Below are 18,873 nucleotides of genomic sequence, written 5' to 3' on the forward strand. Positions count from 1 at the left end.
GTTGTGAAGACCGAATTGTTGCCTTCATTCAAAGCAGATTGATTAATTTCTGAATATTGAGGGAAGCAGGTGTTAATGCTGGTAATTGACTGTGATATAGATTTTGATTTCATTTTTAAATCATTTTATTAATTATTATTGAAAATCAAAAAATACATTAAAGTAGTCAAATCAACATATCAATATGTACAATAAGAGTTAACCTATCAAATAACTGATTAACCAAGCTAAACAATATACCAATAATAATAAGAAAAAACAAAATGTTAAAACTACTTTTTTTTTGGAAAAAAGAAAGAAGGAAAAAAGAACCCCTACTAACTAAAACAAAAAAAAAGAACCCCTACTAACCGGGAAAAAAAAGGAGAAAAAAAACCCATTGGGAGCATAACCCTGGAGCTATACACCATACAAGCTTCCATAAAAGGAAAAACATCAATCCGCCAATCAAATCCAATTACACAAGAATCAGAAGGGGGCCATGTTAATTAACTCAAATCAAATGATAGTAGCGGGCAAAAGAACCCCACCATTTCTCAAAGTCAAATCAAGGATCAGAAGTTCGACTTCTAATTTTCTCCAAACTAAGACATAACATCACCTGAGAGAACCATTGTATCAAAGTGGGAGCAGAGGCATCTTTCCATTTTAATAAAATAGCCCTTCTGGCCAATAATGTGACAAATGCACTTACATGTTGGTCTGATATAGAAATACCGTGAATATATTGAGGAATTATACCGAACAAAACTGTCAATTTATTAGGTTGTAAATTAATTTTTAAAGCTTTAGAAATTATAGAGAAAATAATTTCCAAAACTGTTCCAATACAGAACACGACCAAAACATACGTGTCAATGTAGCCATCTCAGTTTTACATCTATCACACTGACTATCAACATTAGGAAATATTTTAGACAGTCTCTCCTTTGTCAAATAGTAATGATGTACAATTTTAAATTGAATTATACTTTATACTTTATTGTCGCCAAACAATTGATACTAGAACGTACAATCATCACAGCGATATTTGATTCTGCGCTTCCTGCTCCCTGGATTAGAGAGTGACTGGCACAAGTCGAAGAAGAGTTAACCAACTTCAAAATTCGCAACCAATCTTCTGTTATCAAGGTCATGTTAAGCTCTTTTCCAATCTTGCTTAATCTTAATTAAAGGTTAATTATACTGTTGTAATAGTAAATTATAAATTTTCCCAATAAAACCTTTCACCAAAGGATTCATTTTTAAAATAATAATCTAACAGGTCAGAATCTTGTATATATGGAAAATTACTTAAATATTCTTGTAAGAAATGTCTGACCTGAAAATATTGCAAGAAATGTGAGTGTGAGAGAGAATATTTAGTTACTAATTTCTCAAAAGAGATCAATCGACCTTCTTGAAACAAATCCATGAAGGAATGAACTCCTTTATTCCTCCAAAGAAAAAAGGTAGGATCACTAAGTGAAGGTTTAAACAAATAGTTTCATTAAATTAAACTAAGAAGGTTAATTTTTTTTAAGATTAAAAAAATTACGAAACTGTTACCAAATTGGTAATGACTGCTTAATCATAGGATATAAATTTAGCATAGAAATTTTGGCTAGTTGTACAGGTAAAGAGGCTCCTAATAACAAAGTTAACTAAGATTGTTTCACGGCTTTCAATTCCAAATCAACCCAAGGTGGTCATTCATTTTTATCAGTCCAATATAACCACGAACACTCATAACGTATATTAACCGCCCAATAATACATTATTAAATTAGCAAGACCTCCATCCTTTTTTGATTTTTGTAAATGATATTTTCCAATTCTTGGTCTTTTATTATTCCAAACAAGAGATGAAATAATAGAATCAACCTGATCAAAAAACTTCTTAGTTAAAAAAATAGGAATACTTTGAAATACATATAAAAATTTTAGTAAAATCATCATTTTAACTGCATGAATTCGGCCAGCTAACGAAAGTGTAAGTGGATTCCATCTACAAAATTTTGCTTCATAAAATCCACTAAGGAAACCAAATTAGCTCTATAAAGGTCTCCATAATTTTTAGTGATGGTAATACCTAAATATTTGAAAGAGTCCGTAACTTTATAAGGAATGTCATCATATATAGAAGCAGAATCATTTAGAGGAAATAATTCATTTTTATTGAGATTTAATTTATATCCCGAAAACTTTCCAAATTCGTTTAATAATTTCAATAAACTAGGAATGGATTCTTCAGGATTCGAAACATAACTAAGAGATCATCAGCATAAAGGGAGATCTTATGAATAGTCCCATTTATGGAAATTCCTTGAAATCTTTAGCTTCCCGAAGTGCAATAGCCAAAGGTTCCAACATCAAATTAGATAACGGGGACTTAACGGACATCCTTGTCCCGTACCCCACGAAAGTCGAAAAAAAGGAGATCTGCAATTATTAGTATTAACAGTGGTAATAGGGCTTTTATATATCATTCTAATCCATTTACTAAAATTAGTTCCAATGTTGAATTTCTCTAAAACGTTAAATAAGTATTTCCATTCAACTCTATCAAATGCCTTTTCAGCATCAAGAGAAACAACACATTGGGGAGTCTTAGAAAGGGATGTGTGTATAACATTTAACAGTCTCCGAGTATTAGAGAAGGAATAACGACCTTTTATAAAACCTGTTAGGTCCTGAGAAATAATTTTAGCTAGAATATTCTCCAGTCGATTAGCCATTATTTTTGAAAGAATTTTAGTTTCCACATTTAATAGTGAAATAGGTCTATATGAAGCGCAGTCAGTTGGGTCTTTATCTTTCTTAAGAATTGAAGAAATAGAAGCTTCATAAAAAGATTTTTTTTAGATTTTGGCCATGATTTGATGAATGACGGTGCGGGCAAGGACAGCCAGGTGACTTGTTATTTCATGGAGACTTCCAGCACAGAATCATTGGCAGACCATGTACATACTGACCACCAACTACCCATCTATATTCCCGTTTACCACCACTTGATCCATAGCCAAGTGTTGACCTTGGATACTTCGAAACTTTTGTGGAGTTCCTGCCTCCATCACCCATTCAGGGAGTGTGTTTTACCCCCTGGGTAATTTTTAAAAATCTTTCTCAAATCTGTTTCAAATTTCTTACCCATTACCATAAACCTCTCTCTAGTTTTAGGTACCTCTACCATGGGGCAAGGTTTCTGTGAATAAATTAAATTATCTGTCCCCTCTAAAAGGTCCACCTCAGCTTCCACCATTCCAAAGAAATCACACCTATCTAGTCTGTTCTCATGATTGAAATCCTCTCCAACAATATGCTGGCGACTCTTTGATGCATCCAACATCCTTCATAAAGTATTGCAACTAGAGTATATACATAATGTTATATAAAGCTGTACCATCATGTCCCTGCTCTTGTATTTCTGGACCTTGGCTGACGAAGGTTAAGTATCCTCTATGCTGCCTTTACTATCTTATCTACCCGAGATGCCACCTTCAGGAATACTTGGACATGTACAGACCTGATAATTCCTTATTTGAACCTTTGTCTAGCACTTTCAGAGAACAATGTCTTGTACGTCACCTGTTGCTGGGTAGGGTTTCTTTTCTGACTTGCCCAGGGACAATATCGTAAGGTACTCATAAGGTAATTGATCATTAGCTAATCATTGTTCTGAGTCTATACCCATATTTACCTATCCCTTTACTCTATCACAGGAATACTTGGACATGTACACTGAGGTCCTACTGTACCTCAATAAACCCTGCAATCCTACCGTTCATGTGTATATCCAACCATTAGTCCTTCCAAAGTATATTGCCTTGTTGTCAGGAGTACACTTTATCTATCATCACTCTACCTATTTTAACACCTGATCGTCATCATTCCCTAGGTTAAGAATGTCTGCACTATCAATGCCATCAATTTTCATGTCAACTGCACTTACTAATCATGCTTCCTTTATTAATCAAGTCAAAGGTTTTACTGAAATCCATGCAGACTGCAATGCCCACATCAGTTCTTTTTGGTACCTCATCCAAACATTAAATCAAATCTGTTAACGCAGATCTTTCCCTAAGAGGGCCATACTATTGTTGATGAATACTGCTCCTCAAAATACTTATTTATTTTGGGGTACAGCTCAGTAACGGGTCCTTCCGGCACCACCCAAATACACCCATGTGACTAATTAACTTATTAACCTGCATGTTTTTAGGACGTAGGAGAAACTGAAGCACCCGGACGAATCCCACACAGTCACAGGAAATACCCCCATTAGGTCACCCCTCGGCCTCTCCCTTCAAACCCAGCCTAAACAGTCCCTCCTTGTAACCAAAATGGTTCAATCCAGGCAACGTTCTGCTGACCTCCCCTGAATCCTTTTCCGATAACTTCCCTGTCTCTGAAGTTGGACTCACAGGCTCTCTATTGCCCTTCTTGAATAGTCGTATGCTATATTTTTATTAAAGTCCCATTCATCCACCTGTAATCAAACCCTTTTGAAATAAAAGCTGACAAACACTTCCCTGTTAATTGCTTACTGCCACCGGTATTTTTGCTGTCTGTGACTAATGTATGTTCAGATCCTTTTGAGCATTAACATTATCTAATCTCTCACCATTTAACAGAGTCTCTGCTTTTCTCTTGTGTTTATCTGAAAAGATAATCTCCAATTATATTCCATCTGCCCCACACCTAATTTGTCCACGTCCCCTGATGCTACACCAATTTACGAATGGTTCAGCATGGTTTCTTTAAGGAGAAATCTTGGCTTACAAATCTGTTGGAATTCTTTGAGAAAATAACAGGGAGGATAGATAAAGGAGAGTCAGTGGATAAAGGAGGTCCCTGGGCCTCCTGTCTCATGATCCTCTCATATCCCTTTTGCCAATCAACTGTCCAGCTCTTGGCTCCATCTCTCCCCCTCCTGTCTTCTCCTATCATTTTGGATCTCCCCCTCCCCCTCCCACTTTCAAAACTCTTTCTAGCTCTTCTTTCAGTTAGTCCTGACGAAGGGTCTCGGCCCGAAACGTCGACTGTACCACTTCCTAGAGATGCTGCCTGGCCTGCTGCGTTCACCAGCAACTTTGATGTGTGTTGTTTGAATTTCCAGCATCTGCAGAATTCCTCGTGTTTGCGTCAGTAGATGTTGTTTGCTTGCATTTTCAGAAAGCTTTTGTCAAGGTGACACACATGAGGCGGCTTAATAAGATAAGAAAAGGTAGATTCGGGAAAGATTCTAGCATGGATGTGTTGTTCGTCCATCGTTGGCGTTGATGAGGACCTCGACACCATAATGATGGTGTCGAGACCAGCGCGTGATTTGGATTTAAGTGAGGGAGAGTTGAGCAGCATCAGCCTCACTCTCTCTTCCCAATTCCCATCTGGATCCAGTGGCAAGACAGAGTCGAGACGGCTGGAGATGGGACTAGGCGCAGTGGATGACCAGGACATCTTCTGTGTCTTGTCCTGCTTTACGCGTTCCATGACGCTTGCAGAGACCGCCTTCTTGACCGTTGGACCTTCCATTGGTCTCGTCCGCTCAATCCGCCGGAGTCTGTCTTCACATGCTGGGATAGACAACTCTCTATCTCACCGAGGGTTTGAGACCCGTCGGCTACCCTCACCTGGTTTAGCCGGCTTGTCGAAGCCGTTGCCCGGGGTGTGGCCGCTGTCGCATGCAAACAGCTACGGGGAGCCACAGGTGAGAGCTGAGTGAGTGGGGACCAAAGGTGGACTAACCGCCCTGAAAAGGACGCGACGTGTTCCCCCACCAGAGGTGCTACCCCTCCCTGATACCCCAGAGCATGGATAAAGCAGTGGCTGATCAGCAAGAGGCAAAGAGTAGCTGCCAGTGACTAGTAGTGTTCCAATGGGCCAGTGCTGGGACAGCTTTTGTTTAACGTTATATATCAGTGACTTGCATGATGGAATTGATGGCTTTTGGGCAAAGTTTATGGATGATACAAAGATAGATGGAGAGTCAGGTAGTGTTGAGGGATCAGGGAGTTTGCAAAAGGGCAGACACATTGGGAGAATGAGCACAGAAGTGGCTGATGGAATATAGTGTAGGGAAGTGTATGGTCATGCACTTTGGTAGAAGGATTAAAGGCGTAGACTATTTTCTAAAAGGGAAGAACATTCAAAAAGCAGAGCTGCAAAGGGACTTGGGAGTCCTTATGTAGGGTTTTCAAAAAGTTAATTTGCAAGATGAAATGCTGGTCAGAAAGGCACATGTAAGGCATTGATTTTGAGAGGACTACAATGTGAACAAGGATGTAATGCTGAGGCTTTATTAGACATTGGTCAGACTGCACTTGGAGTATTGTGAGCAGTTTTAGGTGCCTGTCTAAGAAAGGATGTGCTGATATTGAAGAAAGTCTAAAGGAGGTCCACAAGAATAATTCTAGGGAAAAAGAGTTATTGTATGAGGTGCATTTGATGGCTCTGGGCCTGTACTTCCTGGACTCGGGGGTGGGGGGTGGAGAATCTCATTGAAACCAATCGAATACTGACAGGCCTAGATAGAATGGACGTAAGAGGATACTTGAGTGACTCTAGGTCCGTATGGCACAGCTCAAAATACTGCTACATCCATTTAGAACAGAGATGAAGAGGAACTTATTTAGCCTGAAGGTAGTGAATCTATGCAATTCATTGCCACAAACAAACGTGGAGACCAAGTTATTGGTTGTATTTAAAGTGGAAGTTGATATGTTCTTGATTAGTCAGGTTGTCAAAGATTACGGGGAGATGGCAGGAGAATGGGATTGAGGGGGATAATAAATCAGCCATGATGGAATGGTGGAGCAAACTCGATGGGCTGAATGGCCTGATACTGCTCCTATGTCTTATGGTCTTGGTTTAGTAACCCCAGCAAGCATTGAAGTATGAAATTTGACATATGACAATATTTTTCATTTACATTTACTTAGCCTGACCGACAGTGCTAACCAACTTTGTATCAGCTAACCTGGAGAAATTAACCAATCTTCTCATTGATGAAGATTGTTAACATCTCAGGGACCACCACTGATTGCTGCTGCGCCCACAGATCATTGTCACCCATCTTGCTCTGCTTTCTTTTCATTAATCAATCTTCAATTCACAAGTGTTTTACCCAATACCCATACACTCATTTTTTTCATCAATCACTGTTACTTTATTGAAGGATCCCCTGCTGCAGTTACCTGTTCCATCTGAAGTAGTTTTGATATACTTCTATACAGAACAATCAATTTGGATAAAAATGTTGCAAAGAAAGTTCGTTAAATTTCTGAGAGTTTGAAACAAGTTGAGGGAAGCAGAGTTGTTTTTGATTACAACCACAGAAAAGTACAGCACAGAAACAAGGCCCTTTGGCCTATCTAGTCAATGCTGAAGTTTAAACTGCCGACACCCAACGACCTGCACTGGGACCATAACCCTCCATACCCCTACCATTCATATACCTATCCAGACTTCTCTTAAACATTGAAATCGAGCTTGCATCCACCATTTGTGCTGGCAGCTCATTCCACACTCTCATGACTCTGAGTGAAGAAGTTTCCCCTCATGTTCCCCTTAAACTTTTCACCTTTCACCCTTAACCCATGGCTTTTAGTTGTAGTCCCACCCATCCTCAATGCAAAAAATCCTGCTTGCATTTACCCTATCTATAACCCTCATAATTTTGTATACCTCTATCAAATCTCTCCCAATCTTCCTCGTTCCAAAGAATAAAGTCCTAACCCATTCAGTCTTTCCTTATAATTCAGGTCCTCCAAACCTGGTAACATCCTTATAAGTTTTCCCTGTCCTCTTTCAACCTGCTAGTAGCTGACTAAAAACTGCACACAATACTCCAAATTAGATCTCACCAATGTCTTGTACAACTCCAACATGCATCCCATTTCCCTGTACTCAATACTTTGATTTATGAAGGCCACTGTATCAAAAGCTCTCTTTACAACCCTATCAGCCTGTGGTGCCTTCACTGTGTAAGACCTACCCTGGTTGGTGTTCCCAAAGTGCAACACGTGACACTTGTCTGCATTAAATTCCATCTGCCGTTTTTCCAGCAGGTCCAGATCCCTCTGCGTATAGATGAAAATGGATCCAGCACCGATCCCTGCACTCCACTAGTCACTGGCCTCCGGTCAGATAGATAGCCATCTACTACCACTCTTTGGCATCTGCCACAAAGCCAATATCTAATCCAGTTTTCTACCTCATTTTGAATGCAGAGTGACCGAACCTTCTTGACCAATGTCCCAGATGAGGACCTTACCTTTCAAAAGTTCATGTAAAGAACTTCCACTGCCTTGTCTTCATCAATTTGTCTGGTAACCTCCTCGAAAAAGTCTGTAAGATTGGTTAGACATGACCTACCACACGCAAAACCATGCTGACTATCCCTAATCAGTCCGTGTCTATCCAAATATTCATATATCTGGTCCCTTAGAATACCTTCCAATAACTTTCCCACTACTGATGTCAGGCTCTCCGGCTTATACTGTCCTGTTTTTAAGAGCCTTTCTTAAACAGCGGAACAGCTTCGGGCGTTCCTCCAATCCTCCAGCTCTTCAGCTGCCGCTGAGGATGATTTCTACCCTTGCCACAGGGTCTGAGGGAACACCTTGTCAGGCCCTGGGGAATGATCAACCCTAGTTGATCCTCTGTATTCTGTATTGAGTCCATGAAGTTGATGCCATTTTGCCTTCTATAGACTCTGTATCTGAGTAAATGCGAATGCAAAAAAAGGAGTGCATTTAAGATACCTTCCTTTCCTCATGGCTCCACGCATAGGTTACCATTCTGACCTTCCGAGGACCAATTTTGACCCTTCCAAACAAGAGAAGATCTGCAGATGCTAGAAATCAAAGTGCTGAGGAACTCAACAGGCCAGGCAGCATCTTCAGCAGGGCAGGTGGAAATAAAGATGGGAAGTAGATTTAAAAGTTGGGGGGAGGGGAGAGAGAAACACAAGGGTGATAGGTGAAACCAGGAGGGGGAGAGATGGAGTAAAGAGTTGGGAAGTTGATTGGTGAAAGAGGGACAGGGCTGGAGAAGGGGGAATCTGATAGGAGAGGACAGAAGGCCAAGGAAGAAGGAAAAGGGGGAGGAGCAGCAGAGGGATGTGATGGGCAGGCAAGGCGATAAGGTGAGAGAGGGAAAAGGGGATGGGGAATGGTGAAGGAGGTTGTGGGGTGGGGTATTACCAGAAGCTTGAGGAAATCGATCTTCATGCCATCAGGTTGGAGGCTACCCAGATGGAATGTAAGGTGTTGTTCCTCCAAACTGAGTGCGGCCTTATCGTAGCAGTAGAGGAGGCCATGAATTGACATATGAGAACCGAAATGGGAAGTGGAATTAAAATGGGTGGCCACTGGGAGATCCTGCTTCTGGTGGATGGGGCATCGGTACTCAGCAAAGTGGTCTCCCAAACTACGTTGGGTCTCACCAACAGGAGCACCGGACACAGCAAATGACCTGAACAGACTCACAGGTGAAGTGCTCCCTTACCTGGAAGGACTATTTGCATCCCTGAATGGTAGAGGAGGAGGAGATGTAGGGGCAGATATAGCGCTTGTTCCGCTTGCAAAGATAAGCGCCAGGAATGGACTGGGGAGTCGCAGAGTCCTCCTCTAATCCCTCCCATTCTGTCGCTTCTAAAACAACGGAACCCTGGAATATTGAACTGCCAGTCCTGCCCCTCCTGCAACCAAGTCTCACTAATGACCACAATATCACAATATTCCAGGTGTTGATCCATGCCCTGAGCTCACTCGCCTTTCCTACAATATCTCTTACATTGAAATATACACAGCTCAGATTCCAATGACACGTACAACATTCTCTGATTAATATGAGAATATCTCATTACCTCAGGCTACCTCAGAGGTTTGGCAGTTCATGACTTGGGGAGAAATGTCTTCACTTAGAAGGAATGTTTGTCTTTGGAATTCTATGTCCCGAAGGAATGTAGATGCTCATTTGTTAAATTTATCAAGTTTGAAATTGATAAATTTTTGGGCAGGAGAAAGGAAAGGCATTGAGAACAGAAGGGGATTCACTGTACAAGTTCAGCCACCATCTTTTACATCATGTAGGAATCAAAGTGTCTGCTCCTGTTTATTTTCCAGCTGTTGAACCATTACTCACTGAATTTTCTCTGTCAAGAAAGTTACATGAGCACCTTTTCAGGTTTTATAATGCAGGTATCCAAATAGCTTGTCCTTTCCACAGAAAATTGAATGAAATGTAGTATGGAGAAGGAATGGACCCCCAAAGAAGGCATCTGAGACATTTTCCACTGAATAAATGGTGATTGTTGTTCTACCAACAGGAAGCACAACCCTCTGACAATGTTCTAGTATTTCTGACTGGTCAGGAGGAGATTGAAGCAATGAGCAAGACATGCAAGCAAATTGCGAAGAACCTTCCACAGGGCTCCTGCCAGATGTCAGTATTTCCCCTCTACGCATCACTCCCTCACTTGCAGCAGCTTCGAGTTTTTCAACCAGGAAAGAAGGTAATTTTTTAAAAAAATCTGATAATTGTGTGTTTTAAATTAGCATTTTGTCAAAGAATACATGTTGGGTATATTAGTCTGTGTTTATTGGCATTTGACGCATAGCAGAATGTAATTTAGCCATTTTCCTTTGGCATTGGTATGTAGGGTGATTTCAGTGGGCACCACAGTAGCGTAGTGGTTAGTACGATGCTCTTACAACTCGGGGCATTCCAGAGTTTGGAATTCAATTCTCCTGTTTCCTTCCACACTCCAAAGACAAACCAGGTCGGTTAATTGGTCCTGGCTCAAAGGGCCTTTTCCACGCTACATCTCTAATAAATAAATAAACATCAGCATGCCTCTAGTTCTTTAAACTTGCAGTCTTATTGATTAAGAGAAGGTTGTAGATTCTTGGATTTCGGATACAAGAAGATGCTAGTTTCGAGAGAAACTTGTGATTTTCTTGTTGGTACTGCAGCTACTTTTTGTGTTCTGTTTGTTCAGGTGAAATGTTCTTGTAGTCCTTGTGTTTGCATTTTCCTGTTTATGCATTAAGTATTGTTATAAATAGTAGGAATTTTCAGTCAAAAACATGCATGTTCAGATTTCAACTTGGATGCCAGCTTTCTTGTTCAAGTGTTTTTAAGAGAGTGAATCACTGTAGGTTTAGGCTCAGCATCACTTACTACACATATTTTCCATAACTGATCTGTAGTCTTGTAGCGATGTGCTACACACAGCACTAGAATAACCACACGGAGTCGGTGAGTTGGAGTTGCGATAAAGAGATTTATACAAACTTCGCGGCCTGCTTTAAAGCCTTCCCGTTCCCGCTCTCCCTGGGGTGGGACTGCTGTGGGGAATGCATATTCCCAGACCCTTTCTGCGTGCGGGACTTTCCTCCTGCTGGTGAAAATGGCCTGGCGCCCTTTTTGGGGCCGGCCCTCTGCCTGTGCGCGCTGTTTCGTGAGCCGGTTCGTGGGTGCTAGAAAATGGGTCACCACATAACCCCTTCCCCCAGAACCGGCGATACCTCCCCCAATGTCCACAGTCTGGATCGGCCTCTGTTTGGGAGGTCTGCCCCTGTGCCGCGGTGCCTGAGCCTGGACCGGCTGCGCCAAGTCTACATGGGCTGGTTTGAGTTGGTCCACCGTGAAAACCTCCTCTCTCCCCCCAATGTCCAGCACGAACGTGGACCCGTTGTTCCTGATCACCTTAAACGGCCCCTCGTAGGGCCGCTGTAGTGGTGCCCGGTGTCCGCCCCGTTGTACAAAAAGAAACTTACAGTTCTGCAGGTCTTTGGGTACCCAAGTCGGGCTCTGTCCATGCTGTGAAGTGGGTCTGGGGGCCAGGTTACCGAGCCTCTCCCGTAGTCTGTCCAGGACTGCTGTGGGTTCTTCCTCTTGCCCCCTTGGGGCTGGTATGAACTCTCCTGGGACGACCAGGGGTGCACCGTATACCAACTCGGCCGACAAGGTGTGCAGATCCTCTTTGGGCGCCTTGCGGATTCCGAGCAGGACCCAGGGAAGCTCGTCCACCCAGTTAGGCCCTTCCAGGCGGGCCATGAGAGCCGACTTCAGGTGATGGTGGAAACGCTCCACTAGTCCGTTCGACTGTGGGTGGTAGGCAGTTGTGTGGTGTAGCTGCGATCCTAAAAGGCTGGCCATAGCTGACCACAGGCTGGAGGTGAACTGGGCGCCCCTGTCGGAGGTAATGTGGGCCGGTACCCTGAAGCAGGCTACCCAGGTTGCGATCAGTGCTCGGGCACAGGATTCGGAGGTGGTGTCGGTGAGCGGGACTGCCTCTGGCCATCTGGTGAACCGGTCTATCGTAGTTAGGAGGTACCGCGCTCCTCGCGACACTGGCAGGGGCCCCACGATATCCACATGGATGTGGTCGAACCTCCGGCGGGTGGGTTCGAACTGCTGCGGCGGAGCCTTGGTGTGCCGCTGCACCTTGGCCGTTTGGCACTGCATGCACATTTCGGCCCATTCACTGACCTGTTTACGAAGTCCATGCCACACGAACCTGTTGGCAACCAGCCAGACGGTTGTCCTGATGGAGGGGTGCGCTAAGTTGTGAATGGATTCGAAAACCCGCCGGCGCCAGGCGGCTGGGACGACGGGGCGGGGTTGGCCGGTAGCTGCGTCACATAGTAGGGTCCTCTCACCTGGGCCTACGGGGAGGTCTTGGAGCTGCAAACCGGAGACCACAGTTCTGTGACTAGGGATCTCAGCATCTTCCTGCTGTGCCTCTGCCAGCGCTGCATCGTCCACCCCCTGGGACAGGGCCTGTATGGTAGGTCTGGATAGTGTGTCCGCCACGATGTTGTCCTTTCCTGAGACATGCCGGATGTCCGTCGTGTACTCGGAGATGTAGGACAGATGTCGCTGCTGGCGGGACGACCAGGGGTCGGACACCTTCGTGATCTCAAAGGTAAGCGGTTTGTGGTCTGTGAATGCGGTGAAGGGCCTACCTTCTAACAAGTACCTGAAATGTCGGATTGCCAGGTATAGTGCCAATAGCTCCCGGTCGAAAGCACTGTATTTGAGTTCGGGTGGTCGTAGGTGTTTGCTGAAGAACGGCAGGGGTTGCCAGCGACCCTCGATGAGTTGTTCCAGCACTCCACCGACTGCTGTGTTGGATGCGTCCACCGTGAGGGCAGTAGGAACGTCCGTTCTGGGGTGCACTATCATGGTGGCGTTTGCCAAGGCTTCTTTGGTTTTAACGAAAGCGGTTGCGGCCTCTTCGTCCCAGGTAATGTCCTTGCCCTTACCCGACATCAGGGTGAACAGGGGGCGCATGGTTTGGGCTGCTGAGAGGAGGAAACGGTGGTAGAAATTCACCATACCCACGAATTCCTGCAGGCCTTTGATTGTGTTGGGTCGGGGGAAGCAGCGGACCGTGTCTACCTTGGCGGGCAGAGGGGTTGCCCCGTCTTTAATAATCCTGTGGCCCAGGAAGTCGATGGTGTCGAGTCCGAACTGGCATTTGGCTGGATTGATTGTAAGGCCGAATGCACTCAGGCGGGAGTAGAGCTGGCGGAGGTGGGACAGATGCTCTTGACGACTACTGCTTGCTATGAGGATGTCGTCTAAATAGATGAATGCAAAGTCCAGGTCGCGTCCCATCGCGTCCATTAGCCGCTGGAACGTCTGTGCGGCATTCTTTAGACCGAACGGCATTAGGAGGAATTCGAAAAGTCCAAACGGGGTGATGAGTGCTGTTTTGGGGATGTCGTCCAGATGCACCGGGATTTGATGGTATCCCCGGACGAGGTCTATCTTGGAAAAGATCCTTGCGCCGTGTAGGTTTGCTGCGAAGTCTTGTATGTGCGGCACAGGGTAGCGGTCTGGTGTTGTAGCCTCGTTCAGTCTGCGGTAGTCACCACATGGTGTCCAGCCCCCCGTTGCCTTAGGCACCGTGTGCAGGGGGGAGGCCCATGGGCTGTCGGACCGTCATATGATACCCAATTCTTCCATCTTCTTGAACTCCTCCTTCACCAGTCTTTGAATGCTGTGTATTTGCCGTTCTCCGGGGTGACTGTATAAACTCCTCAACTTGTGCAGCAGTCTCTTGGTTGAGAGAGCTCAGCACGTAGTAGTAGCAAGTGGACTCCGAGGTTATCTGCCGAATGTGGAATTGTGCTTCTGCTTGTTCAAACCACAGACAGGGTCTCAGCGGCCAAAAGCTTGGCAGTTGTAATGAAACTGCACGAACAGATGCGGCGTCGGTCATCTCTGGCCCAAATATCGTTTGGGCCGTCGGGGTCACCAAATGTAGCGGTGTACTACACACAGCGCTAGAATAACGACACGCAGTCGGTGAGTTGGAGTTGCGATAAAAAGATTTATTCAAACTTCGCGGCCTGCTTTAAAGCCTTCCCGTTCCCGCCCTCCCTGGGGCGGGACTGCTGTGGGGAATGCATATTCCCAGACCCTTTCCGCGCGCGGGATTTTCCCCCACTGGTGAAGATGGCCTGGTGCCCTCTTTGGGGCCGGCCCTCTGCCTGCGCGCGCTGTTTCGTGAGCCGGTTTGTGGGCGCTAGAAAATGGGTTGCCACAGTCTCTTGCTTTCCATCTCCATTCCTTGAAAAATGAACTTGTATTTGCAACTTTAATTTGTTCCCATGTCCTGCCACACTACTAATCCCTGTAGATGTTGTTGTCATGCACTGTTACCTGGTTCTTTACCTTTAAATTGCTGCGGTTTAACCTGCTCAACTTCTTCAACACGCTACACCTCACCTTCCGGTCTTTTCCATCGGTTTGAGTTATCTACAAGATACCCACTTCAGAAACATAGAAAACCTACAGCACAATACAGGCCCTTAGGCCCACAAAGCTGTGCCAAACATGTCCCTACCTTAGAACTTCATAGGCTTTACCCATAGCCCTCTATTTTTCTAAGCTCCATGTAGCCATCCAGGAGTCTCTTAAAAGACCCTATTGTTTCCGCCTCCACCACCACCGCAGGCAGCCCATTCCACGCACTCACCACTCTCTGCGTAAAAATACTCCCCTGACATCTCCTCTATACCTACTTCCAACCACCTTAAAACTATGCCCTCTCATGCTGTCCAATTTAGCCCTGGGGAAAAGCCTCTGACTATCCACATGATTGATGCCTCTCATTATCTTATACACCTCTATCAGGTCACCTCTCATCCTCCATCGCTCCAAGGAGAAAAGGCTGAGTTCACTCAACCTATTCTCATAAGGCATGCTCCCCAATCCAGGCAACATCCTTGTAAATTTCCTCTGCACCCTTTCTATGGTTTCCACGTCCTTCCTATAATGAGGCGACCAGAATTGAGCATAGTACTCCAAGTGGGGTCTGACCAGGGTCCTATATAGCTGCAACATTACCACTCGGCTCCTAAGCTCAGTCCCATGATTGATGAAGGCCAATGCACCGTATGCCTTCTTAACCACACAGTCAACCTGCATAGCAGCTTGGAGTGTCCTGTGGACTTGGACCCCAAGATCCCTCGGATCCTCCACACTGCCAAGAGTCTTACCATTAATACTATATTCTGCCATCGTATTCAACCTACCAAGATGAACCACTTCACACTTACCTGGGTTGAACTGCATCTGCCATTTCTCAGCCCAGTTTTGCATCCTATCGATGTCCCTTTGTAACCCCTGACAACCCTCCACGTTATCCTCAACACACCCAACTTTTGTGTCATGTTACGTACCCCGTGACGGGTTAAAGAACCAGCAGAAATGGAAGCCACCTTGGAGTCTGGTATTGCTGATAACTAATGCTTGTTTTATTAGTAACTATGCCATACAGTAATATAAAATCAGATAAATCAAACAGGTTAGCAAAGTTCATGCATATATAAGTGTGGAAATATAAAAACCAAGCTTCTTCAAGCCTAGGGAGTAAATGGATACAGTCTTATGATAATTGGTAAATGAAATCAGTTCAGTTCATGGTATTGAGTTGAGTAGTGATGGAGAGAGAGAGATGACGTGGTTGTCCAAGTAAGCCAATGCCATTGATTCTTCCCGTTGCCCTCCGAAACTTCCAAGTTAACCAGACTTGACCAACTTAAGAGCACCATCTTCAAGTGATAGTCTACCAACCCAAACAAAGGTTAGACACACCGGTAGAATCCACAGGGTCGCTCTTTCACGCGCTAGTAATCACAGAACGATCCCTCACGATCGATCCTCAGTCCCACGCATGTGGGCACCTGAACAGGATAGTGGTAACTTCACCACACCTTAGTGCGTCTGCATGTCCTGTGAAACAAGCAACTCTGCTGGTTTAAATACTGTTGTGCTGAACATCAGCTGTCCATCAAGTAGCTCCTCCCTTCTCTCTGTAGGAACTCAGAAGCTGGTCGTGTCCTTGCAGAAATTCCAAACAAACTATGAGCAGTCTTCGCCTCTCTCTCTCTCTCTCTCTCTCTCTCTCTCTCTCTCTCTCTCTGTCTCTGTCTCTGTCTCTGTCTCTCTCTGTCTCTGTCTCTCTCTCTCTGTCTCTCTCTCTCTCTCTCTGTAATAAGTTGTTTCTGCTGTACAGCTGCGCTCTCTCTCCCTCTCTCTCTCGCTCTCTCCTTAAAGGCACAGTCCATAATGAATAACTCAGGATATCGTCACAGTCATCAGCAAATTTACTAACCTAACTCTCCACTTCCTCATCCAGGTCATTTATAAAAATCACAAAGAGTAGGGGTCCCAGAACAGATCCCTGACCACTGGTCACCGGCCTCTATGCAGAATATGACCCGTCTACAACCACTCTTTGCCTTCTGTGGGCAAGCCAGTTCTGGATCCACAAAGCAATGTCCCCTTGGATCCCTTGCCTTCTTACTTTCTCAATAAGCCTTGCATGGGGTACCTTATCAAATGCCTTGCTAAAATCCATATACACTACATCCACTGCTCTTCCTTCAATGTGCTTAGTCACATCCTCAAAAAATTCAATCAGGCTCGTAAGGCACGACCTACCTTTGACAAAGCCATGCTGACTATTCCTAATCATATTATGCCTCTCCAAATGTTCATAAATCCTGCCTCTCAGGATCTTCTCCATCAACTTACCAACCACTGAAGTAAGACTCACTGGCCTATAATTTCCTGAGATATCTCTACTCCCTTTCTTGAATAAAGGAACAACATTCGCAACCCTCCAATCCTCCGGAACCTCTCCCGTCCCCATTGATGATGCAAAGATCATTGCCAGAGGCTCAGCAATCTCCTCCCTCGACTCCCACAGTAGCCTGGGGTACGTTCTGTCCGGTCCCGGTGACTTATCCAATTTGATGCTTTCCAAAAGCTCCAGCACATCCTCTTTCTTAATATTTACATTCTCAAGCTTTTCAGTCCACTGCAAGTCATCCCTACAATCGCCAAGGTCCTTTTCTGTAGTGAATACTGAAGCAATGTATTCATTAAGTACCTCTGCCATCTCCTCCGGTTTCATACACACTTTTCCACTGTCACACTTGATTGGTCCTATTCTCTCACGTCTTAATCTCTTGCTCTTCACGTACTTGTAGAATGCCTTGGGGTTTTCCTTAATCCTGTCCACCAAGTCCTTCTCATGGCCCCTTCTGGCTCTCTAAATTTCCTCCTTAAACTCCTTCCTGAAGCCTTATAATCTTCTAGATTCATATCATTACCTAGTTTTTTGAATGTTTTGTAAGCTCTTCTTTTCTTCTTGACTAGATTTACAACAGCCTTTGTGCACCACGGATCTTGTACCCTACCATCCTTTCCCTGTCTCATTGGAACGTACCTACTCAGAACTCCACGCAAATATCCCCTGAACATTTGCCACATTTCTTCCGTACGTTTTCCTGAGAACATCTGTTTCCAATTTATGCTTCCATTTTCCTGCCTGATAGCCTCATATAACTCCAATTAAATGTTTCCCTAACTTCTCTGTTCCTATCCCTCTCCAATGCTGTGGTAAAGGAGACAGAATTGTGATCACTATCTCCAAAACGCTCTCCCACTGAGAGACCTGACACCTGACCAGGTTCATTTCCCAATACCAGATCAAGTACAGCCTCTCCTATAGTAGGCTTATTTGCATAGTGTCAAGAAACCTTCCTGAACGCATCTAACAAACTCTACCCCATCTAAACCCCTCACTCTAGGGAGATGACAATCAATATTTGGGAAATATTTGCTGGGATACTCATTCCAGCTTGAGTAAAATTAAGTCTGTCTTAATGGGGCCGCTCTTTCCAAGTCTGTGGCAAGTGTCCCTCTCCCACACCACCCTTTGATCTTTTTTTGACACATGCCAAATTGCTTGTCTTGGGTAACAATTAGGAGATTCTTACATTCTGCTTATTAATTTAGACCTGTAAATGTACGCTTAACATCTTGTAGGTTCTTACATGGACTGTATCAAATGGATACAGTCTTCATTCCCATTCCAAGTTCCTTTGAGATAATGTCCTTCACCTTGTCCCAAGCCACATATATTATCCCCTGCTGTAACAAAGTTCATTTTCACTCCTCTCCTTGCCCTGAATGGTCACTTGTCTTTGTTTTATTAAAGCTGTAGGACTGGTGCCAGGGGACTAAATGATGGCAAAAAGTGAGAGACGGATAAACCAAGCCACAATATACACCATTGTTGGTAGGGCCTTGGGAAGTATTGAATAACAGAGGGACTTGGTGTACAAGTCCAAGCATTCTCTGCCCTCGTGGGCAGTAGGGACTCAGTCATCAAAAATATTTAGAAACGTAGAAAACCTACAGCACAATACAGGCCCTTCAGCCCACAAAGCTGTGCCGAACATGTCCTTACCTTAGAAATTACCGATGGTTACCTATAGCCCTCTATTTTTCTAAGCTCCATGTACCTATCCAGGAGTCTCTTAAAAGACCCTGTTCTATCCACCTTCCCTACTGTCGCCGG

The 18,873-nt window shown here is 44.4% G+C and overlaps 1 protein-coding gene across 1 annotated transcript in view; it reads left to right on the top strand.

The window, feature by feature from the left end:
- dhx33 (DEAH (Asp-Glu-Ala-His) box polypeptide 33) overlaps positions 1-18,873 on the top strand; it is a 49,443-nt gene that overhangs the window by 14,086 nt on the left and 16,484 nt on the right. The window contains exon 5 of the mRNA XM_063031558.1: positions 10,312-10,497. Coding sequence (XP_062887628.1) covers positions 10,312-10,497 — 186 coding nt within the window. The remainder of the gene's footprint in view (positions 1-10,311; positions 10,498-18,873) is intronic.

Source organism: Mobula hypostoma, chromosome 23 (genome assembly GCF_963921235.1).
Source record: "Mobula hypostoma chromosome 23, sMobHyp1.1, whole genome shotgun sequence".
NCBI classification, from domain to species: domain Eukaryota; kingdom Metazoa; phylum Chordata; class Chondrichthyes; order Myliobatiformes; family Myliobatidae; genus Mobula; species Mobula hypostoma.